At 44.4% G+C, this 25645-nt stretch overlaps 1 protein-coding gene across 2 annotated transcripts in view; it reads left to right on the top strand.

The window, feature by feature from the left end:
• The window catches only part of sdk1b (sidekick cell adhesion molecule 1b), a 305535-nt gene that overhangs the window by 224548 nt on the left and 55342 nt on the right, over positions 1-25645 (top strand). For both annotated transcript variants that reach the window (XM_061829010.1, XM_061829009.1), the window contains 5 exons: positions 3055-3236; positions 9032-9147; positions 15658-15853; positions 20551-20649; positions 22287-22478. In XM_061829010.1, coding sequence (XP_061684994.1) covers positions 3055-3236; positions 9032-9147; positions 15658-15853; positions 20551-20649; positions 22287-22478 — 785 coding nt within the window. The remainder of the gene's footprint in view (positions 1-3054; positions 3237-9031; positions 9148-15657; positions 15854-20550; positions 20650-22286; positions 22479-25645) is intronic.

The raw sequence follows: 25645 nt of genomic DNA, 5'->3' as shown, positions 1-25645 counted from the left end.
CTTATTTAAGGTAGTCATGTATATACTGTACAGTTTATATACATCAATATTTTGTGATACTACTATTACTTGTTGCATTCTATTAAAACGACCACAATCCGTTCCAGAAACCGTCGAAAACCGAAGCGCGTTTTCCCATTACAATGAATGGGAAATTAAATAATGCGTTCCAAGCCTAATTTTTTTTTTTTTTAATGTAATCATTCCCTAATTCTTCAGGTGTCTGAATTGCTAAATATTTGATTGACGAACCTGTGACACTCCGCCAAATGAAATACAGTGGTGCCACGTTTCTCGACCACAATTCGTTCCAGAAACCGTCGAAAACCGAAGCACGTTTTCCCATTACAATGAATGGGAAATGAAATAATGCGTTCCAAGGCTAAAAAAAAAAGTTTTTTAAAAGCGTTTTTTTTTTTTTTTTTTTTTTTTTAGATTTTCCTGATAGTAAACTACATAGTAGATATACATGTATAGTTTAAATACTTTATATAATTAAATCATTTAAGAAATATATTTATTTTTATTTTTTGCTTAAAATGTATGCTTTAGCCTAGTAGAGTATGCTAGGCTGGGAGTGCAATGCCGTATCTGTAGCGACTCGGCCCCAAGGCTTGTAAACCTTTTTTTATTAACAAAAGTGCAGAATAACTTTAAACAAGCAATAATGGGGAGGGGGGGACAGAAACATTTTTTTTTATTTGCACAGAACGTACATAACGTACAAAAAATTTAACTTGCAACTAGAGGTAGGGTTAATGGAACAAAAGGAAAAAAACCAATGCAAAACAATCAACTGTTTCAAATGTCTTCGGTGGGAGTGACTCACCCCTTTTTAACAAAGAACAAATCGTCTTTTGAGCATCTTCCCGAAGTGGCTCATAACAACGTCATTGAAATTTTGCAGCGCTCTGCAACATTCTGCTTCGATAGGGTGACGGAGTTCGACAAAATTATGGATGCCGTCCCATTCCGCGCAGATAGCTTTTATATCGGCGCTCGAGGCATCCTTCCTGCCTTCAGCCTCATCAGCTAACTGCTGCCCGTTCACGAAAATAAGAAGCAACTTTCCGACTTCCTCCAAGATCTGCGGCATCTGCTCGGTCGACACGGTTGCTCCTTTAGCAACATCACTTGCTTTGAGGGCATCCTCGTGTTTCAGAACGGTACCGATCATCTTTTTCGCCACACCATACTTCTTCGATAGCTCAGAAACACGCACCAGATTCATGCTCGGCTATCAAATCCTTTTTGAAGTTGACAGTTTTACGCGCCACTTTCCTTTTTTCAGCACCATCAGTTCCACTTGCCTTATTTGGAGGCACGATCGGGGGTTAATATTGCTCAATTGGACTAAAAAAAGTCACTACTGGGAGTGTGTGGGTCAACTGGTGCGTTCAAAAGCACAATAACAAATCGTCGTGGGTCAGCTGGTCGGGGGCGTTCGAATACCGATTTTCGTTCAAAAACCAAAGCAAAAAAAATCTCGGAATTTTCGTTCGAAACCGATTTGTATCAAAACAGAGACATTTGAAAACCGAGGTACCGCTGGATTGCCATGCAGTTCATTTTACACCTTGTGCAGGAATATATGCAAAGACTATTTATGTTTTTTTTATTTCTTTGTTTAACCAGATAAAACAATTGAGAACAGTTTCTCATTCATATTGGCTCACCTGGAGCCTGGAGTCGTGCCTTACTGCGTACGACAAAACTCCTTTTAACTGCATTTCTTTGTGTGCGGGTAACGTTTGTGCACACCTCTCCAAGAGCAGTTGTGCAGGTGCGCTGTCCCAAACGGTAAACGCAATTTTATCCAGGATGAACTGATACATCCACTTGATAAAATCGAAAATGAAAATCAAATAATACACAACTTTTATGCAGTCCCTGGCTATCTTTCTATCTTATCAGAGACAGATTTATTTTCTCAAACGTTCATATTTTCTACTGCCGCTTATAATTCCATTAATGTAAACTTCATTTAGTGGTCTACGTTTTAGAGGTATTGCACCTAAAGTGCTAAATCACGTATTCACCTGTTGCCCGCAACACTTGCAGTCTGGTACCGCGAGTGAAAAAACGTAATTCAACACCTGCTGTTTGGGATATTAGTAAATCAGGCCCCATAAATAAAAAATGTATGTAAGAAACCTGAAAGTACCCATTCATTTTCTGTCGCGCTTGTCCTCATGAGGGTCGGTGCTGAGCAGGAGGCGGGATGCAAAACTGGATCGCGGAAACAAAAGAGCCTTCACGCTCACAATCGCACGTGATTGACGTTGCCGGAATAGGCTCCGGCTCACGAGGAAAAATAACACCCTGACAAACGGACGAATGCGTGCACGCGTCTCTATAAAGTCCTCCCAAAACAACACGAGCGGTTTTTCGCGGTCTTCTGGCCGCCTTGGAAGGTGTCACGCTGTTTGCAATCAGTGCATTTGCATATAATTGCAGCTCATGTTTTTAATCCTTATTCACAGTGTAATCTGCGCCCACTCGTCTGAAATCACAAACTTCGCCAGCTCGTTTGGGCTTCACGGGTGGTGGGGTTGGGGGGGGGTGGGGGCTCCCGACCTCTCTCGTGCCCGCTCCTTATTTATCGCCACTTCCTCTTCTGCTTTCTCTTTTCTCCCCTGCTCTCTTTACCCCCTGCTCCACCCTCCATCCGAGAGTCACACTGTTTATCTGCCCGCCTGCAGAAAAACATCCCGTCAGCCTCCAGCGGGTCCCCCCCACCCCCACCCCCCCACTGGACACATCTGCATTTATGTGCGTGAGTGCGCAGCGCAGGATGACACATAGCATGTCCGCCGGAGCGCTGAGTCAGCCGCTCAAACGATGTTGTTACACTTTTGACGCCGGATGAAGATGCTGACGTATGGATTAGTGCTGCTCCAACAGCTGGCTGATAGCAAAGTGATAACAACACGCTCTGCACTGAAGAAAAAAAAAAACAAAAACATCCCAATTTGTAGAAAATTGATATTTTCTGGAGCAGTACTTTAAAAAGTGTTGTTAAATCAAATGTCCCAATTCCTTGTGTACGCGAAGGTACCGCCTAGCGGGGCTTCCAGGCGACTACCAGGAGAAGAACATCAGCAGCCCGGAGACCAACTACTGTTTGCTGAAGGAGCTGATCATCTGGACACAGTACCAGATCCAAGTGGCCGCCTACACTGGCGCCGGCCTGGGCGTCTACAGCAGTCCCGTAACCGAATACACCCTGCAAGGAGGTCAGAACTTAATTTTTTTTATTTATTTGTATACATTTTACCGTTGTTCATATTATAAAAAAGAAAGCTACATTTAATTTTTGATTTAAATAACTAAGCGGCACGGTGGATCAGCTGGAAAGGGTTGGCCTGTTGGTCTGCACATTCTCCCCGTGCCTGCGTGCGTTTTCTCCGGCCACTCCGGTTTCCCCCCGCACCCCCAAAAAAACACGCATTCATGGGAGACTCTAAATTGTCCATAGGTGAGGGGTTGCGTCAGGAAGGGCATCCAGCGTATTTAATAAGGGTACCCGCTCACATTGTCAAGGAATAATTTTAATATTAAATTCAAATGATTACAAATTTTACTGTGTGTATTTCTGAGGACCCGGGTTCAATCCCAGCCCTCCCTGTGTGGAGTTCGCATGTTCTCCTGTGCCTGTGTGGCCTTTCTCCAGGCACTCCAGTTTCCTCCCACATCCCAAAAACGTGCAACATTAATTGGACACTCTAAATTTCCCATAGGTGTGATTGTGCGTGTGGCCATTTGTCTCAATGTGCCCTGCAATTGGCTGGCGACCAGTTTAGGGTGTACCCCGCCTCCTGTCTGTTGACAGCTGGGATTGGCTCCAGCGCTCCTCGTGACCCTTGTGAGGATAAGTGGCTAAGAAAATGGATGGATGGCAAAATTTTCCCAAGGTGTGATTGTGAGTACGACTGTTGTCTGTCTCGATGTGCGCTCCGATTGGCTGGCTACCATTTCAGGGTGTACCCCGCCTCCTGCCCGTTGACAGCTGGGATAGGCTCCAGCACTCCCCATGACCCTTGTGAGGTTAAGCGGCTAAGAAAATGGATGGATGGCTTTAAAACACAAAATAAAGAAGATTTTTTTCAAAAATCTCAAAAGAGCTTTACCATTGCAAATAGTATTTATATATTTTCTAAGTCACAATGTAGTGGTGGTCACGTATTTGTGTAGCCAAATGTGCCCTGTGGCAATCTGACGGAAGCCTGGCTGCCATTCTGCGCCTACGGCCCCTGCGCCCACACAACAAACTTGCAAACATATTTCATCTACGGGCAGTGTGTCTTGCCCAGGGTTGCAACAATGACATGATGGGGAAATGAACCTGGGACCCTTTGTTTTTTTATGTTTTGGACACTCACAATCTCTACGACCCCCCCCCCCCACCCTCACCCCCTACAAAAAAATGCAGTCACATCCAGACCAAATTTCAAATGAGTCAGTTAGAGTCAGCAAAAAGTGCCGTGTTGGGGATAACTCAGCAAGGTGTTTAAAAATCTGAAATTACATAACCTGGTGGTTAGCATAAATGATGGATTTCACATGATTTCAGGCAAATTATTAATGTGGAGCAGCACCTAATGGTTAGCATGTCCGCCTCACAGATGAGCTCTTTCGTGTTCGAGTCTTGACTCTGAACCCCGTTTGTGGAGTTTCAGAATCAAAATTAGCTTTAATGGCCAAGTTTGTAAAAACACACGAGGAATTTTTCTCCGGCAGTCGGTTCCTTACAAGTGTCACAAATGTGCAAGGTATAAAGTCTTGTTTTTTTTTTTTTTTTCTTCCCCTGGGTACTTCGATTCCCCTTCCACATGTTGGGTTCATCGAAGACTCTAAATTGTCCTTAGGTGTGACCGCTTGTTTATCACTCGCCCTGCGATCGATCCAAGGTGCACACGGTAGTCTCGCCCAAAGCCAGCTGGGATCAGCCTCCAGCTCAGCTGCCACCCTAATGAACGGGATGGATGGATAGATGGATGGATGGATGGAGAATACATATTTACCGATATTGAAAGAGCACACGAGCGGAATTTGCCTTAGGTGCTAAGCCGGTTTGATGGTTTTACTTTCTCGTCCTCGTACTCTTGAAATAAATCCTGCTTGAGGTTGTAAAAGATAGAAGCACTTAAAGACGTGAACTTTTGTTGTTGTTGTTGTTCTTCATTCCGAGTGTTTTTAATTAAAACCGGGCCGTAAACTTGGCCGTCGTTACGAAGCGCCGTTGCTAGGTTTTTACCGACTCAAAAGCGCGCCTCATTAATGTGATTTTGAGGGCGGGGAGGCAGCGGATCGGTCCCGTCGTGCGGAGCGCGAAGTCGAGTTGTGTTCTAATGGCGTTTCTGCGCTCCTACTGCTGCTCTCCGGCACTCTGGCATACGTGCATAGTGAGATTTCCCCAGGGGACAGAGTTGAGTCTTTTATCTGGAGCTGTGAGCTGCCAGGGTTAAGAAGCCGGGCCCCACGAGTGCACTCACCATGGCGGGGGGGGGGGGCATCTTTAGCATCAATTAATCTCCGTCTCTCTCTCTCTCTCTCTCGCTCGCTCTCTCGCTCCACGTCCCTTCCTTAGCCGCCTCTCCTCTTTTCCATTTTCACCAGCCTTTTATTCCGCTCCCCCCATGATAGAAAAGGGCATTCCCGTCACGCGGCTGCGCATTATCACACTCCAGCTTCCCCCGCGCGTCAGCGTAAACCTCTTATTGTGTAATCACCGTAACGTTTTCCGCACACCCGGCGTCACAGTACTCCTCCTCCTCCTCCCTTCGGCCGGCCCCGTCTTAAATCTGACCGCTCCTTGTAAGACCGAATCTTTCTCTTCAGCCCATGTCAGCCATATTAATATCCCTCCTAGCCTCCGTGCTTTCAAATTAAACTGATAATAACTCTTTCAAAATGAGCTGGCATTTAAATGGTACGCCCCGCGGCGCCTCTACTTAATCACTGTCGGCTCAAAACATTTCTGTTTTGATCTGAAAAGTTTCCGTGCGCTTTGGAAATGATCACCGTTTCCCTTTGTTTTTCGTACTGGGCCTGGACGGAGGAAAGGCCTCTGTTTGTATTTCTTCGTAACGGGGGACAACAAACAAAGTTGTTTTTTGTTTGTCTGTTACGACAAAATTCTTAGAATCACACCTGGTCGAAATTGAGCATTGTTGTTTTTGTTGAGAAAGGGATTTCTGTTTCTGCACCTGCAACCAAAAAAGTTTCCTGTGAGTTTATAAAGCTCAGGGTTGAGTTTTGGTGGTTTATCCTGACAGTATCTTCTTCCATCCCTCCATTTTGTTAGCCGCTTATCCTCACAAGGGTCGCTGGGAGTGCTGGAGCCTATCCCAGCTGTCAACGAGCGGGAGGCGGGGTAAATCCTGAACTGGTCGCCAGCCAATCTCAGGGCACCTAGAGACAAACAGCTGCACTCACAATCACACCTCGAGGCAATTTAGAATGTCCAATTAATGTCGCATGTTTTTGGGATGTGGGAGGAAACCGGAGTGCCCGGAGGAAACCCACGCAGGTCCGGGGAGAACATGCAGACTCCACACAGGTGGAGCCAGGATTGAACCCGGGAGGGACCTCAGAACTGTGAGGCCAACGCTTTCCAGTTGATCCACCGTGCCGCCTCAGTATATTATATCCATCTATCCATCCATTTTCTTTGCCACTTATCCTCATGAGGGTCGCGGGGAGTGCTGGAGCCTATCCCAGCTGTCAACGGGCAAGAGGCGGGGTACGCTTTACCAGCTGAGCTACCGTACCGCTGAAAACTCCATTCCAAACTTTATAGCAATTTGGTCATATTTGTAAACATCATCCATGTAAAACTATTGAACGTGTAATTGAAAGATGCCAAAAGTGACGAACGGACCCTCGAATCGCCGTTTTTCACTTCGAATCCCTGAATCGGTCGTCAGTCGACCCTAAAATGGGTCACGGGTTCTTGAAACTTTTTCATGCATCCCGTTACGGGAGACTTGTCCGCCCAATGTCGTGCCGAGCCATTGAAACTGTCGGATGCCCAAGTTCCGACTCATGCCCTGCTTTATGCCATCGCCCACCTGGCTGCCTTCTTCCGAATTGGGCCCATTCGGAAGAATTTCCTCGTCGGAATTTGAAGTATGAACCGCGGAATTCGATATAAATGGCTGCATCAAACCAAATTGGAGGAGTTTTTCTTCAGTTTCTGACACCCACCCAATTTCGTATTGATCAAGTAAAATGTCAGGAGTTGATTTTTTTAGCATGCAGAGGAACAATTGGAAAGATGGAGACATGCACTGGAAAGGAGAGGAATGAAGATTAGCCGAAGTAAAAGAGAATATATGTGCGTGAATGAGAAAAGTGGAGGGGGAAGAGTGAGGCTACAGGGAGAAGAGGTAGCGAGGGTGGACGACTTCAAATACTGTACTTGGGGTCAACAATACAGAGCAATGGAGAGTGTGGTCAGGAAGTGAAGAAACGGGTCCAAGCAGGTTGGAACAGCTGGCGAAAGGTGTCTGGTGTGTTATGTGACAGAAGAGTCTCTGCTGGGATGAAGGGCAAAGTTTACAAAACAGTGGTGAGGCCGGCCATGATGTACGGATTAGAGACGGTGGCGCTGAAGAGACGACAGGAAGCAGAACTGGAGGTGGCAGAAATGAAGATTTTGAGGTTCTCGGTCAGATAGGATTAGAAATGAACTCATTAGAGGGACAGCCAAAGCTGGATGTTTTGGAGACAAGATTCGAGAGAGCAGACTTCGATGGTTTGGACATGTTCAGAGGCGAGAGAGAGAGTGAGTATATTGGTAGAAGGATGCTGAGGATGGAGCTCCCAGGCAAAAGAGCGAGAGGAAGACCAAAGAGAAGGTTTATGGATGTGGTGAGGGAAGACATGAGGGCAGTTGGGGTTAGAGAGGAAGATGCAGGAGATAGGCTCAGATGGCAAAAGATGACACGCTGTGGCGACCCCTAACGGGACAAGCCGAAAGGAAAAGAAGAAGAAGAATTTTACTTTCCAGAGGGGTATAAAATACTGGTGATAGTTTTTCAGGCGGCACGGTGGATCAGCTGTTGAAGTGTTGGGCTCAGTTCTGAGAACCTGGGTTCGATCCCACACCCGCCTGTGTGGAGTTTGCACGTTCTCCCCGTGCTTGTGTGGGTTTCCTCGCGGCACTCCGGTTTCCTCCCACATCCCAAAAACATGCTAAATTAATTGGACACTCTAAATTGCCCCGAGGTGTGATTGTGAGTGTGGCCGTTTATCTCGATGTGCCCTGCGATTGGGTGGCAACCATTTCAGGGTGTACCCCTCCTCCTCCTGCCCGATGACAGCTGGGATAGGCTCCAGCACTTTCCGCGACCCTTGTGAGGATAAGCGACAAAGAAAATGGATGGATGGATGGATGGATGGATGGATGGATGGATGGATGGATGGATGGATGGATGGATGATGGATGGATGGATGGATGGATGGATGGATAGTTTTTCATGAGAGTGAGCGCACATGCTTGCAAAAAAAATTGTTTTCAGAAGAAAAAGTGATTCTTTTACCAGAAGAGTAGCAATAAATATGATTCCAAGGGGGCTTATGCAACACCTGCTCCATGAAAAAGGTGCCCTAATCTTGTCACAAGAGTTATTGAACCATAATGATCATAAAGAAAAAATTCAATATGTCTACTTCCCTGAGGTCTTCATGTATGATGATGACTCCTTTGGTTGCCATCAGCCATGCTGTATTTTACATGACTCCTAATTCAATGTTATACAATATACATGAATGCAAAATTAAAATGGGCTTCTTAATGAGAAGTCGGGCCATTTTGCAACGAGGCCAGCCGTCACTATTTCCAAGTCGGGCAGTAACGGCCACCTTAAATGGAAAAGTTATCGTCGACTTTCGATTGAATCTTCTCAGTCACCGTCTCACATTTGCGCCGCGCGCTTTCCGTTTCCCGACGTGCGCGTGCTGCATCCGATCTCGTGGCCTCGGCGAGCCATCGCAAGGCTCAATCTGTTCGTTTGTGTTTGCGCAGTTCCCACAGCTCCGCCGCAGGAAGTGGAAGTGGTGGCCCTCAACTCCACCACCATCCGCTTCACGTGGGACCCCCCGCCTCAGCAGTTCATCAACGGCATCAACCAGGGATACAAGGTAAAAACACACCACCGCAGCGGCCGCGAGGTCAAAGTGCAAGACAAATACTGTACTTTAAAAAAACGACTCGACAAAAGTTTACTTCCATCAACTTTTCATGTCATTGTCTAACTCTGTCCGGATGCCAAATTTAGACATTTAATTAAAAGGCAAGACGATAGCAGCAATGTTTTAATAATACCGAGGTCACAAGTGTAACCCACTACCCCCCTTTTGGCGTGGATATAATTATGCTGCTCATAACTTTGTATAATATTTATAGTTTTACATAAAGGTTACGCCGTATTTTAATAAGCTGCCTTGGACTTTTTTTGCACATTCACTCAAACAAGCTGCAGGGAAAAACTTTCTTCCTCAGCCACATAAAACATTTGTGGTTATAGATGTTGATAATATTCGTGCAATTATTAGACAATGCATGATGTCCTCTATATAGAGAATAATAAATAACTGCTAATAAAGCTTTTCCAGATGTCCTGGTTTCGTCCTGACCCATAAACCCTCTTAAAGACAAGAGCTACAGAATATGGACAGATGGATAACATACCGAACTCGAGAGACTCAAAGAACTAAACGCAAATGATCGGAGCTGGGGATGGCGACTTTGAAGTCACCGACGGTCAACGCCAGGTCATGCCGTATTTAATAAGGGTACCCGCTCACATTGTCGAGAAATAAGTTTCATATTAAATGCAAATGATTACAAATTTTACCGTGTGTATCTCTGTGGACCTGGGTTCAATCCCAGCCCTCCCTGTGTGGAATTTGCATGTTCTCCCCGTGCCTGCGTGGGTTTTCTCCGGGCACTCCGGTTTCCTCCCACATCCCAAAAACACGCAACATTAATCGAAGACTCTAAATTGCCCCTAGGTGTGATTGTGATTGTGAATGCGGCTGTTTGTCTCGACGTGCCCTGCGATTGGCTGGCGACCGGTTCAGGGTGCACCCCGCCTTCTGCCCGCTGACTGCTGGGATTGGCTCCAGCGCTCCCCGCGACCCTCGTGGGGATAAACGGCTAAGAAAATGGATGGATGGATTTGACTGTGTGCCATGACTCTATGCACAATATAACTTTCACAATGGAACCTCTTAAATGAAAGTTTTCCATAATATTCTAATTTATGGAGTGCACCTGTTTGAGTTCGCGCTTGTCACTTTGTGTGCGCTCACCACTTCTTCCTAATAAGCAGAGAACCGCACAGTTTTACCTTCACTTGTCTTCATCTAACTTCTCAGTTTGTTGTGCTCTTTTTCCTCATCCGTCTTACCGGGGCTATAAATCATCACCATTCCATACACCTGCGTATCTATCATATGAGTAGCAAGACAATATTATTCGCCCTCGGCAAGTTAATCTCCATTTAATGCAAGTGCTCGCTTGTATCCGCTTGCAACGCTGATTAAAATGTGGTTTTACTGAATGTGCGAAGATACAGTGGTGCCTTGGTCCCCGAACACAATCCGTTCCACAAGGCTGGTTGAAAACCAAAAGTTTCAAAAACCAAAGCACGTTTTTCCATTACAATGAATGGAAAATGAAATAATGCGTTCCAAGCCTAAAAAATAATTTTTTAAGCGATTTTGTTTTTAGCTTTTCCAGATAATAAACTGCATAGTAGAAATACATTATATATAGTTTAAATATTTTATAAAATTAAATCATTTAAGAAATATATTCATTTTTTGCTTGAAATGTATGCTTTAGCCTAGTACAGTACACTAGGCTGGGAGTGCATTGCTGAATCTGTAGCGACTCGCCCGCCAGCCTTTTAAAACTTTTTTTTAACAACAAAAGTGCAGAATAACTTTAAACAAGCAATAATGGGGGGGGGGGGAAAGCAAATTGTTTTTCATTTGCACAGGAAGTACGTAACATAAAAGAGAAATTAACTTGCAACTAGACGTAGGGTTAATGGAACAAAAGAAAAAAGCAATGCAAAACAACAGTTTCAAATGTCACACTTGTTTTCCTTTTTTTTCTGGGGTGCTTTCAAAAGCACAATAATCATCGTGGGTCAGCTGGTCGGGGTGTTCAAATACCGATTTTCGTTCGAAAACCAATGCCAAAAAATCTCTAAATTTTCGTTCGAAAACCGATTTGTACGAAAACCAACATGTTCAAAAACCGAGGTACCACTGTAGTTGGAATAGGCTCCAGCACCTCCGTGAGCCTTGTGAGGATATGCAGCTCAGATAATGGATGAATGAATGTATAATTGTTGAATCAATAGAAAAAAAAGAGAGATTTGCTCAGCTGACTCACAATTCCGAGGTTGGAGGTTCAAACCTAGTGTGGACTATGAAAGTTTTCCCCGTGCTTGCGGGTTCATGTTAATTTCCTTTTTTTTATTATTATTAATTTATTTTTATTTTTTACTCCCACATTTCAAAAACATGCACGGTAGGTTCATAGAAAATTCTTGTAGGCATAATGGAAAAAAGAGAACAGACACAAAAGGGATACAGTGTGCACTAAAAGATTGAATATCATAATTTTTAAAAAGTCATCTTAATTGCATTGGTAATTTCTCTCCATTAGGAACAAATTATTCTGTGGAAAAGCAGGGCCATCTGTGCTGGGTTTTTTTTTTTTTTTTGGCCCCAATACAGTCAAAAATGGGAGGCGTGTGGCTTTGAGGCTTTTAAAGTGAACGTGGCCTGTTAAAAATGGCAAGGCTGTGATTTACGTACAGCAGAGGACCTGCTCTTGATAAGCACTCTGCGATGAATCAGACTCTCCCCGCTAATCGCTAGTCCGGAATCAACACGTCACAAGAGCAACTGCAGGACCGATCCCTTTTGGTGCCCTCTTTAAGAAATAAATACAGTGAAGAAAAGAAGTATTTGAACACCCTGCTATATTGCAAGTTCTCCCACTTAGAAATCATGGAAGGCTCTGAAATTTTCGTCGTAGGTGCATGTCCACTGTGAGAGAGATAATCTAAAAAGAAAAATGCGGAAATCACAATGTATGATTTTTTTTTAACGATTTGTGTGATACAACTGCAGATAAGTATTTGAACACCAGTCCATCAGCTAGAATTCTGACCCTCAAAGACCTGTTAGTCCGGCTTTAAAAGTCCACCTCCATTCCATGGTCATGATCCGCATATCACCTAAATGTGGCTCGAAACGATAGGTTAATATTGCACCGGTCACTTCACTCGGTTGTGAGATGTTCTCTTCTTCGAAAAGAGCTTCCATGTCAGAAGGGGCGTGTTCGTCTCCCATTGTAGGTGGCACAGCATGATTTCAATGGCGAATGTCACAGTGTGACATCACGGAATGAACGTGGAGCTAATATGGCGACCACTTAGATGTCGATTGACACTTCCGCAACGTTGCGCATGGATGACGCGCTCTCCGCTCATATTTATTTTTTCATATAGACATTCCAAGTATTGTTCTGAATCAGATGCACTTGTGTGAGGTCGTTAGCTGCATAAAGACACCTGTCCAACCCATACAATCAGTAAGACTCGAACTTGTAAAAATGGCCAAGATCAAAGAGCTGTCCAAAGACTCCAGAGACAAAATTGTACGACTCCACACGGCTGGAAAGGGCTTCGGAGAAATTGCCAAGCAGCTCGGTGAAAGGAGGTCCACTGTTGGAGCAATCATGAGAAAATGGAAGAAGCTAAACATGACGGTAAATCTCAATCGGAGAGGAGTCCCATGCAAGATGTCACCTCGTGGGGTCTCAATGATCCTGAGAAAGGTGAGCAATCAGCCCAGGACTACACCACAGGACTTGGTCAATGACCTGAAAAGAGCTGGGACCACCGTTTCCAAGGTGACTTGGTTGGTAACACACAAAGACGTCATGGTTTGAAATCACGCGTGGCACGGAAGGTTCCCCCTGCTTAAACCAGCACATGTCAAGGCCCATCTTAAGTTTGCCAATGATACTGAGGAGTCATGGGCGAAGGTGTTGTGGTCAGATCATACAAAAATTGAACTTTTTGGTCATAATTCCACTAACCGTGTTTGGAGGAAGATAAATGATACACTTATTTGCAGCTGTATCACACACATAAATCGTGACAAAATCATACATTGTGATTTCTGGATTTTTCTTTTTAGATGATCTCTCTCACAGTGGACATGCACCTATGATGAAAATTTCGCCCCCTCCATGATTTCTAAGTGGTAGAACTTGCAATATAGCAGGGTGTTCAAATACTTATTTTCTTCTCTGTAAATAGTGGCCACCACTGTTTTGCTTTTTTTTTCTCCCCCTGTCAGATGCTCAGGGTGCCAAATCAGCACTCTTTTTACTGCGCCCAAAGTGTACTACGGCAATAATAAGTGACAATAGTAGGCCTTATCTTGCCGCGGCAGGCCTGGCTGCAGTGCGGCACCCTGAGGAGTCGGGGAAACCGGCCACTAGACCGTGAGCGGGTGTCACTGGTGTGGACCCAAAATGGAGGTCAGCGGTACATTTAAGTTGCTGATTGTGGGTCCATTTTAAGAACAAAAATGCATTAAGTTATGGGAAGTTGAGTTACATATATGTTGTCATTTTTCGATTGAACAAGTCTCTCAAACAAAATTAAAACAACGTATTCATAAAATTGAAGGTACAATTTTAAAACTAGAGAGCCATCCATTAAATTTTTAAGACTTTGAGACATCTGGTTAAGGCAAGGTCAAGCTACACCTCCACTCAAGTGAAATGGAAAAAAAATAAGGAGCACCACAGTCGCCAATGCACTTTCGGGCATTTGTTGAATACTTTTTACGCAATACAAATTAAGCTTCCAGCCAAGGTACCACACTGTATCCATCCGTCTCTGTCAAACATTCAAGTGCTACCATCATGAAATGCATGATTTTTACGATGTTATGAATGGAAAAAAAGGCAGCCGGAAAGGACCCATCCGTTTTTTTCACCACACCACATGGCTTTTTGTCACTCCCCCCATGAAAATCCTCTCGACGGATCTGTTTTCGAGAAGAAGCAGGAAGTGGGCAGTAGCGCATTCAAGCGATTCCGTCTGTTTATACTACTTTTACCTGCTGGAATGTAGCTCGTTGTTCCTTCGTGTTAGCCAAAATGCGTCAGGCTCGCCGGCGAAGGTGGTTCAGCCGCGTGCAGGAGGAGAAAGGAGCTTCCCCCCCCGGCAAATAATAGTTTGTGGCAGAGGGATGTAATCCTCTCAGAGTGTAACAAAAGATCCGCACGCCCAAGTGAGGGGTGCTAAATGTGTCGATCTACCCATCGGCGCCGAGCATGGCTTCGGACGAGCCACCGCCGAAGCCAAGCCTCGTCCGCCGCGATCACGGCTTCAGCCGGGGTGGCTCATTCCGGCACTGAGCTGGGGCAGCTCGTCACGGCGCCATGCTGCGGTGGAGATGATCCACCGCGTGGAGGCGGTTTGGCCATGGCGTCATTGTCACTCGTGGGCCGCGTTGTTTTTATCACCACCGCGCGGAAGTGGGTCGGACGAAGAGGCGGTTTGGCCATAATCCGCATATCATCTAAATATGGCTCGAAACGATAGGGTAATATTGCCCCAGTCACTTCACTCCGTTGTGAGATGTTCTCTCCTTCGAAAAGAGCTTCCATGTCCATGTTCCATGAAGGGGCGTGTTCGTCTCCCATAGTGGGGGTCACAGCGTGTTTTCAATCGCAAATGTCACAGTGTGACATCACGGACAGAAGATGCAGCCAATATGGCGACCACTTGGATGTCAAATGAGATTTCCCCAAGTTTGCGCATGGATAACGCGCTCTCCGTTCGTATTTATTTTTTGTATAGACATTGAATAATGTGAATATGTGAATAATGTTATATGTATTTTTCATGACAATAACTATGTTAGAAGGTTTGTAGGGATGACACTTGGGCTTTAAGTAATTGATTGCTTTTAGAATTCCAACTGGCTCTTTTGCAGATGACGCTATCTAGCAGTGTAATCAAAACTATCACGATAGCAGATATTGATGTTTTGGGATTAAAATTATCGACGCGCTGGCAGCTGAGGACTCGGTAGCTCATAATTAATCATTTGGCTTTCAAAGAGATTTGTTAAAGGAAGCCACGCTGTAATAAGACAGAATCTAACGGAGCGCAGTGTAGTGCAGTGCGAGGAACCCCGGCTTATTATTGACAGTACGTGCTAGTTTTGCCTTATCAACTCTGTTTTTTTTTTGCGTAATCGTTGAGCGTTCACACCTGAAAAATGTAATTAAGATATCGCGACACGCTGTGAACACAATGCTTTGCACCTCGGAAGAAATTACTCGCCGCTCTGATTTGCACGACGACCGGGCATCCCGCTGACAAATGTAAATGCTCGCCCGGCAGCGATATAGCATTAATACATCATTTAGATTTCCATTACAATGCTATGTTCACTTGGGGAGGGATCGAACCGTCGGCTAATTCGCTGTCAGTCGCCCGGCAGGTAGACAGATGCGATTCACTGGAAAAAAAAAAATCACATTTTTATGTCAGTCTAAATGAACGTTAAATATTAACATTTTCACTTTCCCCACCGTAGCTTCTGGTCTGGCCGGAGCAGGCTCCGGAGGACGTCACGGTGGTGACCATCACCCCGGACTACCCCAGCTCACGCCACACGGGCCTGGTCGGCGGATTGAGGAAGTTCACCTGGTACTTCGGCTCGATCCTGTGTTTTACAACACCCGGAGACGGGCCACGCAGCCCGCCCGCCATGCTGCAAACGCATGAGGACAGTGAGTGTGCACACAGACACCATATTTTTCTGAAGTCTCATATTTGAAGGCCTTGGTGAGCGTGTCTCAGATCTGAATTATTTTTGTTGATATATACAAATGATATCCAATTCATCACCTTAAGAGTTACAAAATCTGTCCGCTGCTCACGAGGAATTATGAGAGTCCTGCCGCTAAGAGCGAAAATCTGCAGCTAATTCAAAGTATGATCACTCTAAAAGGGTTATAATTGCCTAGAGAGTCCACAAAATGGCAGAAAAGCACATTTTTTCCGACCTGACTAAAGAAAGCTCCTCCCCTCACTTCAACATCGAGGCTTGGTGCCAACATGCCACAAAATAACGGCATAGGAATATTTTTATATTAAGCTTTGGCCTGAGGACAGCAACAGCGAATAATGAAGAATATGTTCAGTCACTCGCATATGAAAAATGTCCGGGTGTGGACAGTCATGCCCGCAGATATAGAGTTACGGGTGTGGTCCACCAGTCATGCTCGCAGATATAAAGTTGCAGTTGTGTGTTCTGTTTGTATTTATGAGTGTAGCCCTTTAAGAGCAGAGGGGGGTGGTGTCAGGTAAACTAGGAAGTAAAAGTAGGCTGAGCAGCAGAGACCGTCAGGCTTTGGTTCACTTCGCTGGATCGGTTTTCATGTGGGGTGGCACGGTGGATCAGCGGGTAAAAGCGTTGACCTCACAGTTCTGAGGTCCCGGGTTCAATCCCGGCCCGCCTGTGTGGAGTTTGCATGTTCTCCCCGTGCCTGTGTGGCCTTTCTCCAGGCCCTGCGGTTTCCTCCCAAAAAGATTCAACATTAATTGGACACCTTAAATTTCCCCAAGGTGTGATTGTGAGTGTGGCTGTTTGTCTGAATGTGCCCTGCGATTGGGTGGCGACCAGTTCAGGTTGTCCCCCACCTCCTGCCTGTTGACAGCTGGGATAGGCTCCAGCACTCCCTGCGACCCTCGTGAGGATAAGCGGTGAAGAAAATGGATGAATGGATGGTTTTCATGTATTCTCAGAGTGTGCGACAAGTGCGCAATGGCGCAGTTCAGGGGGAACATTGGTCAACATTACACAAAATAAGCGACGTCTTTCAATATCTATGTTTTTCTACTAGTTACAAATTTTATGCACGTGATTTTTTTGTGCTCGACTGTGCAGATTTGCAAGTGCCATGGCGCGCGGGCGCATACGCGCCTGTCAAATCACAGTGACTGATGTTCCACCCAAAAAATTGGCAAATTTGCGAATGCTCAACAAAGTATATGCATTGGGTCACTGTACAATTATTATATAAAAACAAACCAGATCAATTCTTACCACACCTGAAATGCCTTCTTCAGTGCTTTTCAAGTCAGACACATTATTTTCTAAAAAAAAATCTTTTTAATGGGTAAACATTATTCTCACCATGTTCTCTATTATAGCCACACTTTGAGAAAGTCCCACAAATCCTAAAGTGTAAATAATAAAACCTGGAAAAACAAATTTTGCGTCTGTGAAAGCAGTATCAGAAGCAGTACAAACAAACTTCATAAAAATGTTATCCCAATTTCCCATTCAGAAGCAATTTGAATGAAACTGCTTGATTCCATCTAACAAATTGAAGTGTTTATAGCCGTCAAATTTCATTAGATCATTAATGATTTGATCGTTTTCTGTTTTGGTCTTGAAGAGCCAGGGGGAAATTGTGGACCTGAATCAAACTTTAAAACTTTAGTTGAGTACTAACACACATAGCAGGACACCCAAGACAAGCTAATGAAACTAGCATTGAAGTTGCAGTAATGGTAAACCTTTAAAAAAAAACATTTTCTGTTCAAGCGTCAACTTTGTGTGGAGTGCGTCTTTGTATTATACTGCCCTCTGGAGGCCAAGGTGCACAGACCACAATGAGCAGCACAATGCCCACTGAATGAGCAGAATGCACTGCTTCATTCTTTACATGCGGTGAATAAAATGAGTATTTGAACACCCTGCTATAGTGCAAGTTTTCTCACTTAGAAATCATGGAGGGGGCTGAAATTTTTACCGTAGGTGCATGTCCACTGTGAGAGCGATCATCTAAAAAGAAAAATCCGGAAATCACAATGTATGATTTTTTTTTAACGATTTATTCATATGATACAGCTGCAAATAAGTATTTGAACACCTGAGAAAACCAATGTTAATATTTGGTACAGTAGCCTTTGTTTACAATTACAGAGGTCAAACATTTCCTGTAGTTGTTCACCAGGTTTGCGCACACTGCAGGATGGATTTTGGCCCACTCCTCCACACAGATCTTCTCTAGATCAGACAGATTTCTAGGCTGTGGGTGAGAAACACAGAGTTTCAGCTCCCTCCAAAGATTTTCTATTGGGTTTAGGTCTGGAGACTGGCTGGGCCAAGCCAGAACCTTGATATGCTTCTTACGGAGCCACTCCTCGGTTTTGCTGGCTGTGTGCTTCGGGTCATTGTCACGTTGGAAGACCCAGCCACGACCCATCTTAAATGCTCTGACTGAGGGAAAGAGGTCGCGCCCCAAATTGTCACAATACATGGCCGCGGTCATCCTGTCCTTAATGCAGTGCAGTCGTCTTGTCCCATGTGCAGAAAAACACCCCCAAAGCATGACGCTACCACCCCCATGCTTCACAGTAGGGATGGTGTTCTCGGGATGCAACTCATCATTCGTCTTCCTCCAAACACGGTTAGTGGAATTATGACCAAAAAGTTCCATTTTGGTCTGATCTGACCACAAAACCTTCTCCCATGACTCTTCTGTATCATCCAAATGGTCATTAGCAAACTTAAGACTGGCCTTGACATGTGCTGGTTTAATCAGGGGAACCTTCCGTGCCATGCATGATTTCAAACCATGACGTCTTACCTAGATCATGAGTACTATTTTTTTTTTTTTTATTTAAAAAAAAAAAAACATTACAAAACTGTTTTGGGTGATTATTTGAACGCAGCCTCAGATTGATGGCATTTCCCTTCGTTTCATCGGCAAAAGCTGATTTGAGATACAATTGATTTGACCTATGAGCGGGGTCACTGAAGGGTTCAAAAGTCAAGGTGCCAGTGTGTACAGTGTGGTTTTTTTTTTTTTTCAGGCATGCCTTGATTTGTAGCCATCTGTTTGCCAGCGAAACACATTGGCCGCCACGCCTCATCGCAGGTACCGACGCGGACAGCCACGCTGTCAGGCAAACACAATAGCCGATGGCAGTCGGGCAAGCCATCATGAGAAAGCCGCAATTATTGACTGGGAAAGTGCTACGTGCACTTACACCCCCGCCCCCGCACACAAATATGCATATAATAGTCCAGGGGCATTGATCGGGTGCTGGGCGAGTTGCCGGGTTAACGGTGGGTGTAATTCTTGCTCGACTATGGCTTTGTTGTGTGTTTGTGTGTGTGTGTGTGTGTTATCGAATGTCTCAGCTGAATAGCTTAATCGCTCTTCTGGGAGAGGAGCTTAGAGAGCCATAGATGAGATGAGAAATGGCAGGCACGCATGGACGCGTTTGTGTGTGTGCGTGTGTTCGGCAGTGGTCAATGCTGGCATGATTGCTTGTCAGCGTGATAATAGCATGTGCAGACATTTCGCAGCGCTTTGTGTTTTGTGCTTATTATTCCCCAACTGTAGCGTTGTCTGACTTGAATGAACGAAAGCCATTTATTGTCATCATACGACTGTACAATGGCATTGGAGAGCCTCTCCCGCCTCGGTGCATACATAAAAAGCAATCTAGAAATAAGAAGACAAATTAAAAGTACACGTGTAAAACAGAGTGCATGAAAAGTACTGCGAAAAAACAAATTGACATCGGCGTGCCTTTGCATTCATAGCACAGCGAGATGGAAGATGAATGTCACGAACCCAACCCAAATGCAGGACTTCGAGGCAGAGGCATGATGATCAATGTAGTTCATTCCGGAAACCGGTGTAGCAGTCCAACAAGGCAGAGGCACAGAAACGAAAGGTTAGGGGGGCTTCAAAAAGACATGCAGCAAGGTCCGATGACAATGGAGCAAACTAACAACTCAACAGGACATGATCAGACAAAAGGGCACAGAATCACTGTGACTAGCAATACTCTAACTTACACATAGATGTGGAGAGTCCCACAGGCAATGAATGCAACTCACTAACGCAAGGCAACGAACTGGCAAATGCCAGTGACAAAAACGTAAATGCCTGTCTAATTAGAGTCCCAATGAGAAAGTGACAGGTGACACCGCCCAGACCAGTGGCGTGGCCACGCCCCTTTTAGCAGTGGCCTTGTCTTGGTCATGACAATGAAAGTTCAGGGGGTGGTGATGGCTCGCTGAAAAAAATTGTTCCCGAGTGTGTTAGTTTTTGATTGTGTACATCTTTGCACTACTTCACATGGTACCGTAAGGACCGTCACCTGGGCTGAAAATGATTGATACCCTGCTGAAACTTGGAGGGTATTTTTTTTTAATTTCAAAACCTGTACTGTATAGCACCTCCCAAAGATATTATTATTGTTATTTTTTTCACTCAACTCCAGCAGTGGCATATCATACCAAAAATAAAATAAAAAGAAAGAAAGTGGAACACACTTGAATTGAAAAATTAACTTTTAATTTACTTTTTTTTTAATTAACTTCTTTTTTAAATTAAATAACTCATAAATAAACATATAAATGTGGCCAATAATGTCATGTGTTCGTACTATTCTACAGCACCTGGACCCGTCCGTCAACTGAGCTTCACCAAAATCTTGGACACGTCCGTGCAAGTCAGCTGGGCGGAGCCTGAAGAAAAGAATGGCATTATTACGGGTAAGTTTCTAACTTAATAATGCTAATAATTCCAAGCACATCAGTGCACCGTGGGAAATTATCCAATTTAACTGTAGTGATCTTAAAATTATTATTTATTTACAATAAATAAAGTTTCCTTTCTGCAGAATTGTGACTGAATTTTTATCTTAATACGTACAAACATTCAGGCTTATTAAATCAAAATATAGGCATGTAGAGATATAGCGAAGGAAAACTGTTTATATTTTTAGGAACATTCTCTTATGGGGGGACAAGATGGATCCGCTGGAAAAATGGTGACCTCGCAGTTCTGAGGTCCCGGGTTCAATCCCGGACCCGCCCGTGGGGAGTTTGCATGTTCTCCCCGTGCCAGCGTGGGTTTTCTCCGGGCGGGCACTCCGTTTTCCTCTCACATTCCAAAAACATGCAACATTAATTTGGACACTTTAAATTGCCCCGAGGTGTGATTGTGAGTGCGATTGGTTGTTTGTCTCCATGTGCCCTGTGATTGGCCGGCAACCAGTTCAGGGTGTACCCGACCTCCTGCCTGTTGACAGCTGGGATAGGCTCCAGCACTCCCTGTGACCCTTGTGAGGATAAGTGGCAAAGAAAATGGCTGGATTCTCTTGTGGTGGCGTGTTGTGACTGACACCCCCTCCCCTCCCTCATTTAAAATGTGTACTTTGCCTCAATAAAGGTTGTTGTAATATTTTTCCAAGACACCCAACTCCTCGCTTTAGGTCAAACACGAACGCTTTCGTCATTGGCTGTTTGGGATCCAGTGCCCAAGGTGTCCTCGCGCTTCTGATGCTGTACAGCGGATTCATCACCCCGCTAATCTGAACTCTCTGCATCCTGTCTTCTCAAATTATCTCCGAACGTGGCCTCGGCCGGCACGTTACCGAGCTCACGCCACACACACACACACACACACAAATACATATTTTCCTCTCTTTGAGAACCACTGAGAGATGTTTTGAATTTTTTTTATGACATATTTGTGCTGACTAAATGTGCATTGATGCGGGAATAAGGCAGCACACATACATGCACACCTTGCTTTTATCTTCCAGAGCTGACCATGTTTTATCAACTTCTTCTTCACTCCCCGCTGGCAGGAATGATGCAACAAACCTACGTAGCGGTCAAAATCCCCCAGCGTAGACCTTTTTTTTTTTTTTTTTTTTTTTTTTACAATCTCTTCTCTTTGTGTGGTCGAAATGGTGTGAAAATTCCACGTCCAATCGTTGTTCTCTTCATTCTCCAGATAGCCCAATGAAACAAGACGAGCTCGCTGCGGCACTTCCATATTTGTTTTAGCCACACAACAGACTTCAATCAAGGTCACCTCACACATTATTCTTTTATCGTCTACCTGGTTTTTATCCAGTGCCCGCTGGGCAGAGGGACTCAGGAGGGACCTCCCGTACTCTCCCGGGCTTCACACAAACAGGAATATGGTTTTCACACACGCGTTTCGATTCGCCACCGTGCGATGTACGACTGTGACGATGTGATGGGGCAGCGAGAGATTTCGACCGCTGTTAACCTTTCCTGCATCGCAGTGTCGTTATTGTTGTTTTATTTATTTATTGGCTCAGTAATACGCCGACAGGTGTGCAAGCGCCCTCTTAATCCCGACGTGCGTCCGTTAGGGTACGCGCTGTGGTGGGAGGTGTTCGGCGTGCAGTCCCGGCGTGAGGAGCGAACCCTGTCCAACTCCACGCTGCGCTACCAGCTCACGGGCCTGACCTCCACCACCACGTACAGGCTGAAGGTGGCTGCGCTCACCGCTGCCGGGCGCGGTGTGGTCACGTCCGCCAACATCTCCACGGGTGTCCCTCCAGGTAGGACAAGAACAGATTTAATAGGGCCTTAAGCCAGATCCGGGATATACAGTGTGAGAAATTTAGAAAAAAATATATCTCAAATTTTAAGATCATATCAAAAACTTGATCAAATGTTTTCCTGTATATTGAGTAAAATCATTACTGTAATTTCCGGCCTACAAGCCGCGACTTTTTGACACGCTTTCAACCCTGCGGTTAATGCGGTGATATGGCTAATTTGTTATTTGTTAATTTTTAACGGCCGCAAGGGGGCACCCGAGAGGAAAAGGTAAGAATGAGACCGGTGGAAGATATGTGCCGAGCAAGTAACTTTTATCGGCTCTTTTAGCGCTGCGCTAGCGTCTTGCTGCTGTGTTACTGGCGTGTCTCAGTGATATTTACCGGTAACCAACCCTGTTAGCATTAGTGATAGCTTTAGCGCTAGCGTTAGCACTAGCGTTAGCGCTGCACTAGCATTATACTCTTTCTGTGTACCGTCTTTCTTTGTAAATATCTCGTGTTTCAATGTGAGTACTTGCGTCTTTTACACAGTTGCGACGTATGTATGTACCAAATGGTATTTCCTTTACAAATGTACTGGTGAGGATTGTAACCAGTATGCCGGGAATTACAGTAAGTCTTTTCTTGGGAGCTGAACGGCATCGATAGTCAACTGATTGAACCAGTGAAACTTTAACAATGAAAAAAGTAGTCAACAGTTCATTTGTTTGGATTTTAAATCCATTTTCCCAGAACAAATCAAATATAATTAATCTAATACAGTTAGCCCATTTTTCATAGTACAATTATTAGGCTGTGTTGAAACAAAACAGAGTTCTTTTTTTCACTTTAAAATAGTTTTCTGGTGTCTTAATCAAAAGGTTTCTGACATTCTCTCATCGAAATACACAAATACACCACTAAAGCATTTTAGATCCGGGTTGTCTTTTTTCATGTTCTCTTCAGGGTCTATAGTAGGTAGTTTCTACTTGACTTCATCCAGAGTTCTAAAGATCCACTCTACCCTTTAATTTGGCGATCTTTTGTTTTGTTTTGTTTTTTTTGTCTCTTGTCCTGATCCTTGGGTCATCTCTTGGCAACGCCTGACTGTGTGCACGAACCATCAGCCTGAGTCAGACCAACACAGAGAATTTGTGATTTTCCGCATCTCAGAGAGAACTTTGTGCAAGTTCTCTTCAGTGCGCCCGCTGAGTTGGTGTGATTGCACTTGTTCAGACCATCAGCAGTCATTCTGCAAGCAGACTTGACTGAATGTATGGGAGGGGGGAGACAAGCGGTCATCAAAAGAACCCCAACTCCCCCACAAAAAAAACTAATGAGGAAGGATAAAATTTGTCCTCAACCCAGTGAAACTTAACAAGGAAGTAGACGAGCGTGGAAATGGAAACCCGTCTCATACTGCAAGATTTGTGTGCGCGCCAACTTTCTGATGAGTAATTCATGAATAAAAGCAGGAAGAGATGAATGCAGACACTTCTTAGATTCACAGGATATTCATTAATTCATGAAAGCAAAACTAGTCAAAGAAAGACAGGGGCCAAAGGATTAAAGATGCTCAAACGGAACAAAAGAATGAACAGAGAGGCTTGGGATTCCTCGATTCTTATCTTGTTTCTCTATTCATGTATTCATGAAGTTCACTGCATTTGATCATTCATCATAGCCGCTCGCCCGGTGTCACCATCATCACAACGCCGGCTTCCAGTTGTCCCTTTGTCGCACGCACACCACCGAAGAATCCCCTCCCTCCATTCCGTTCGGTCTTTTTAATACTTATTCCGTGCGACAAATTGTTGAATATGCTCGTGGAGATTACGCTACTCCAATCTGCATTCCGTCACCGTGCAAAAATATGATCCCGCCGCAGAATTGTGACGGATTAGAGCCGAACACGGAAGACCACTTACAGCGTCCGCAGGTATCAAGTGTTCGCCCTTGTTGAGATGGAGTGAGGTTGATCCTTTGCAAAAATGCAAATGAGATTTTTTTTTTCCTTTTTAGCTTTGCTGGCTGACATTTTATGAACACAAACGGGTTTGTACACATGCTGCCGGTGTTCCTCCCAACAGAAGGTCTAAGTGAAGACCACGGCTAATTTTTAATATTACTTTCTTGTTTTGCTAATGAAAAAGACCAAGATAACGATTGATATGTAATGTATTCCAGCTAATAACTGGTGAAAAATAATAGCAGCTTTGCCTTCCTTTGAGCTAAATCACCCAAGCAATTAGCAACTTGCTAGTTGTACGTTGCATTCTCTGGCCATAATATTGCTTGCAACCGCATTTAACGACATCTCATACACGAGCTGTAATAATAAATCTGTTTTGCAAGAGATACAATAATCAAACATATTATTATGATTATTCCTACTACTATTATTATTGTGATTGAAATGCACCATTCAACTGTACTGCCTCACACTTTAATATTTTGCTTAGTTAACTTTGTGAGTACTTGAGTCTAATTATTTGTACACATTGGCTCTATTAGGTAGATATGTATCTAATGGATATATTAAAAAAATTATAATTTCAGATTTTTGTGACTACTGTAAAATGAAAAATGTTAAAAACTTCATCACCATTAATGTGACATATCCATCCCTCCATCTTCTTTGCCGCTTATCCTCACAAGGGTCGCAGGGAGTGATGAAGCCTATCCCAGCTCTCTTTCCAGTTAATCCACCGTGCCGCTAATTTGACATGTAATATTAGATATTTTAAAGAGGAGGAGTAAAAAAAAAAATATTGAAGTTCGAAATAGTAGTGAGAGTTAGTGCCAGTGGCGTCCAGTGATTGAGGGCGTTTTGGCCCCCACTTGCACTGAAAAGGCTAACACGGAATGAAATTAAAGAAAGTAAATCAATATGCGATTTTTTTAAAACATTAAAACAGTTTAAAAAAACGAAAAAAAACAGTAAAAAGTAGCAGCACGGTGGATCAGCTGGTAAAGCGTTGGCCTCACAGTTCTGAGGTCCCGGGTTCAATCCCAGACCCACCTGTGTGGAGTTTGCATGTTCTCCCCATGCCTGCGTGGGTTTTCTCCGGGGACTCCGGTTTCCTCCCACATCCCAAAAAACAGCAGCATTAACTGGACACTCTAAATTGACCCTAGGTGTGAGTGCGGCTGTTTGTCTCAATGTGCCCTGCGATTGGCTGGCA

The sequence above is a fragment of the Syngnathoides biaculeatus genome, chromosome 9, assembly GCF_019802595.1.
Source record: "Syngnathoides biaculeatus isolate LvHL_M chromosome 9, ASM1980259v1, whole genome shotgun sequence".
In the NCBI taxonomy this organism is placed as follows: Eukaryota; Metazoa; Chordata; class Actinopteri; order Syngnathiformes; family Syngnathidae; genus Syngnathoides; species Syngnathoides biaculeatus.
Note: the sequence above shows the minus strand (reverse complement) of the source record. Positions and strands in the feature narration are given on the sequence as shown.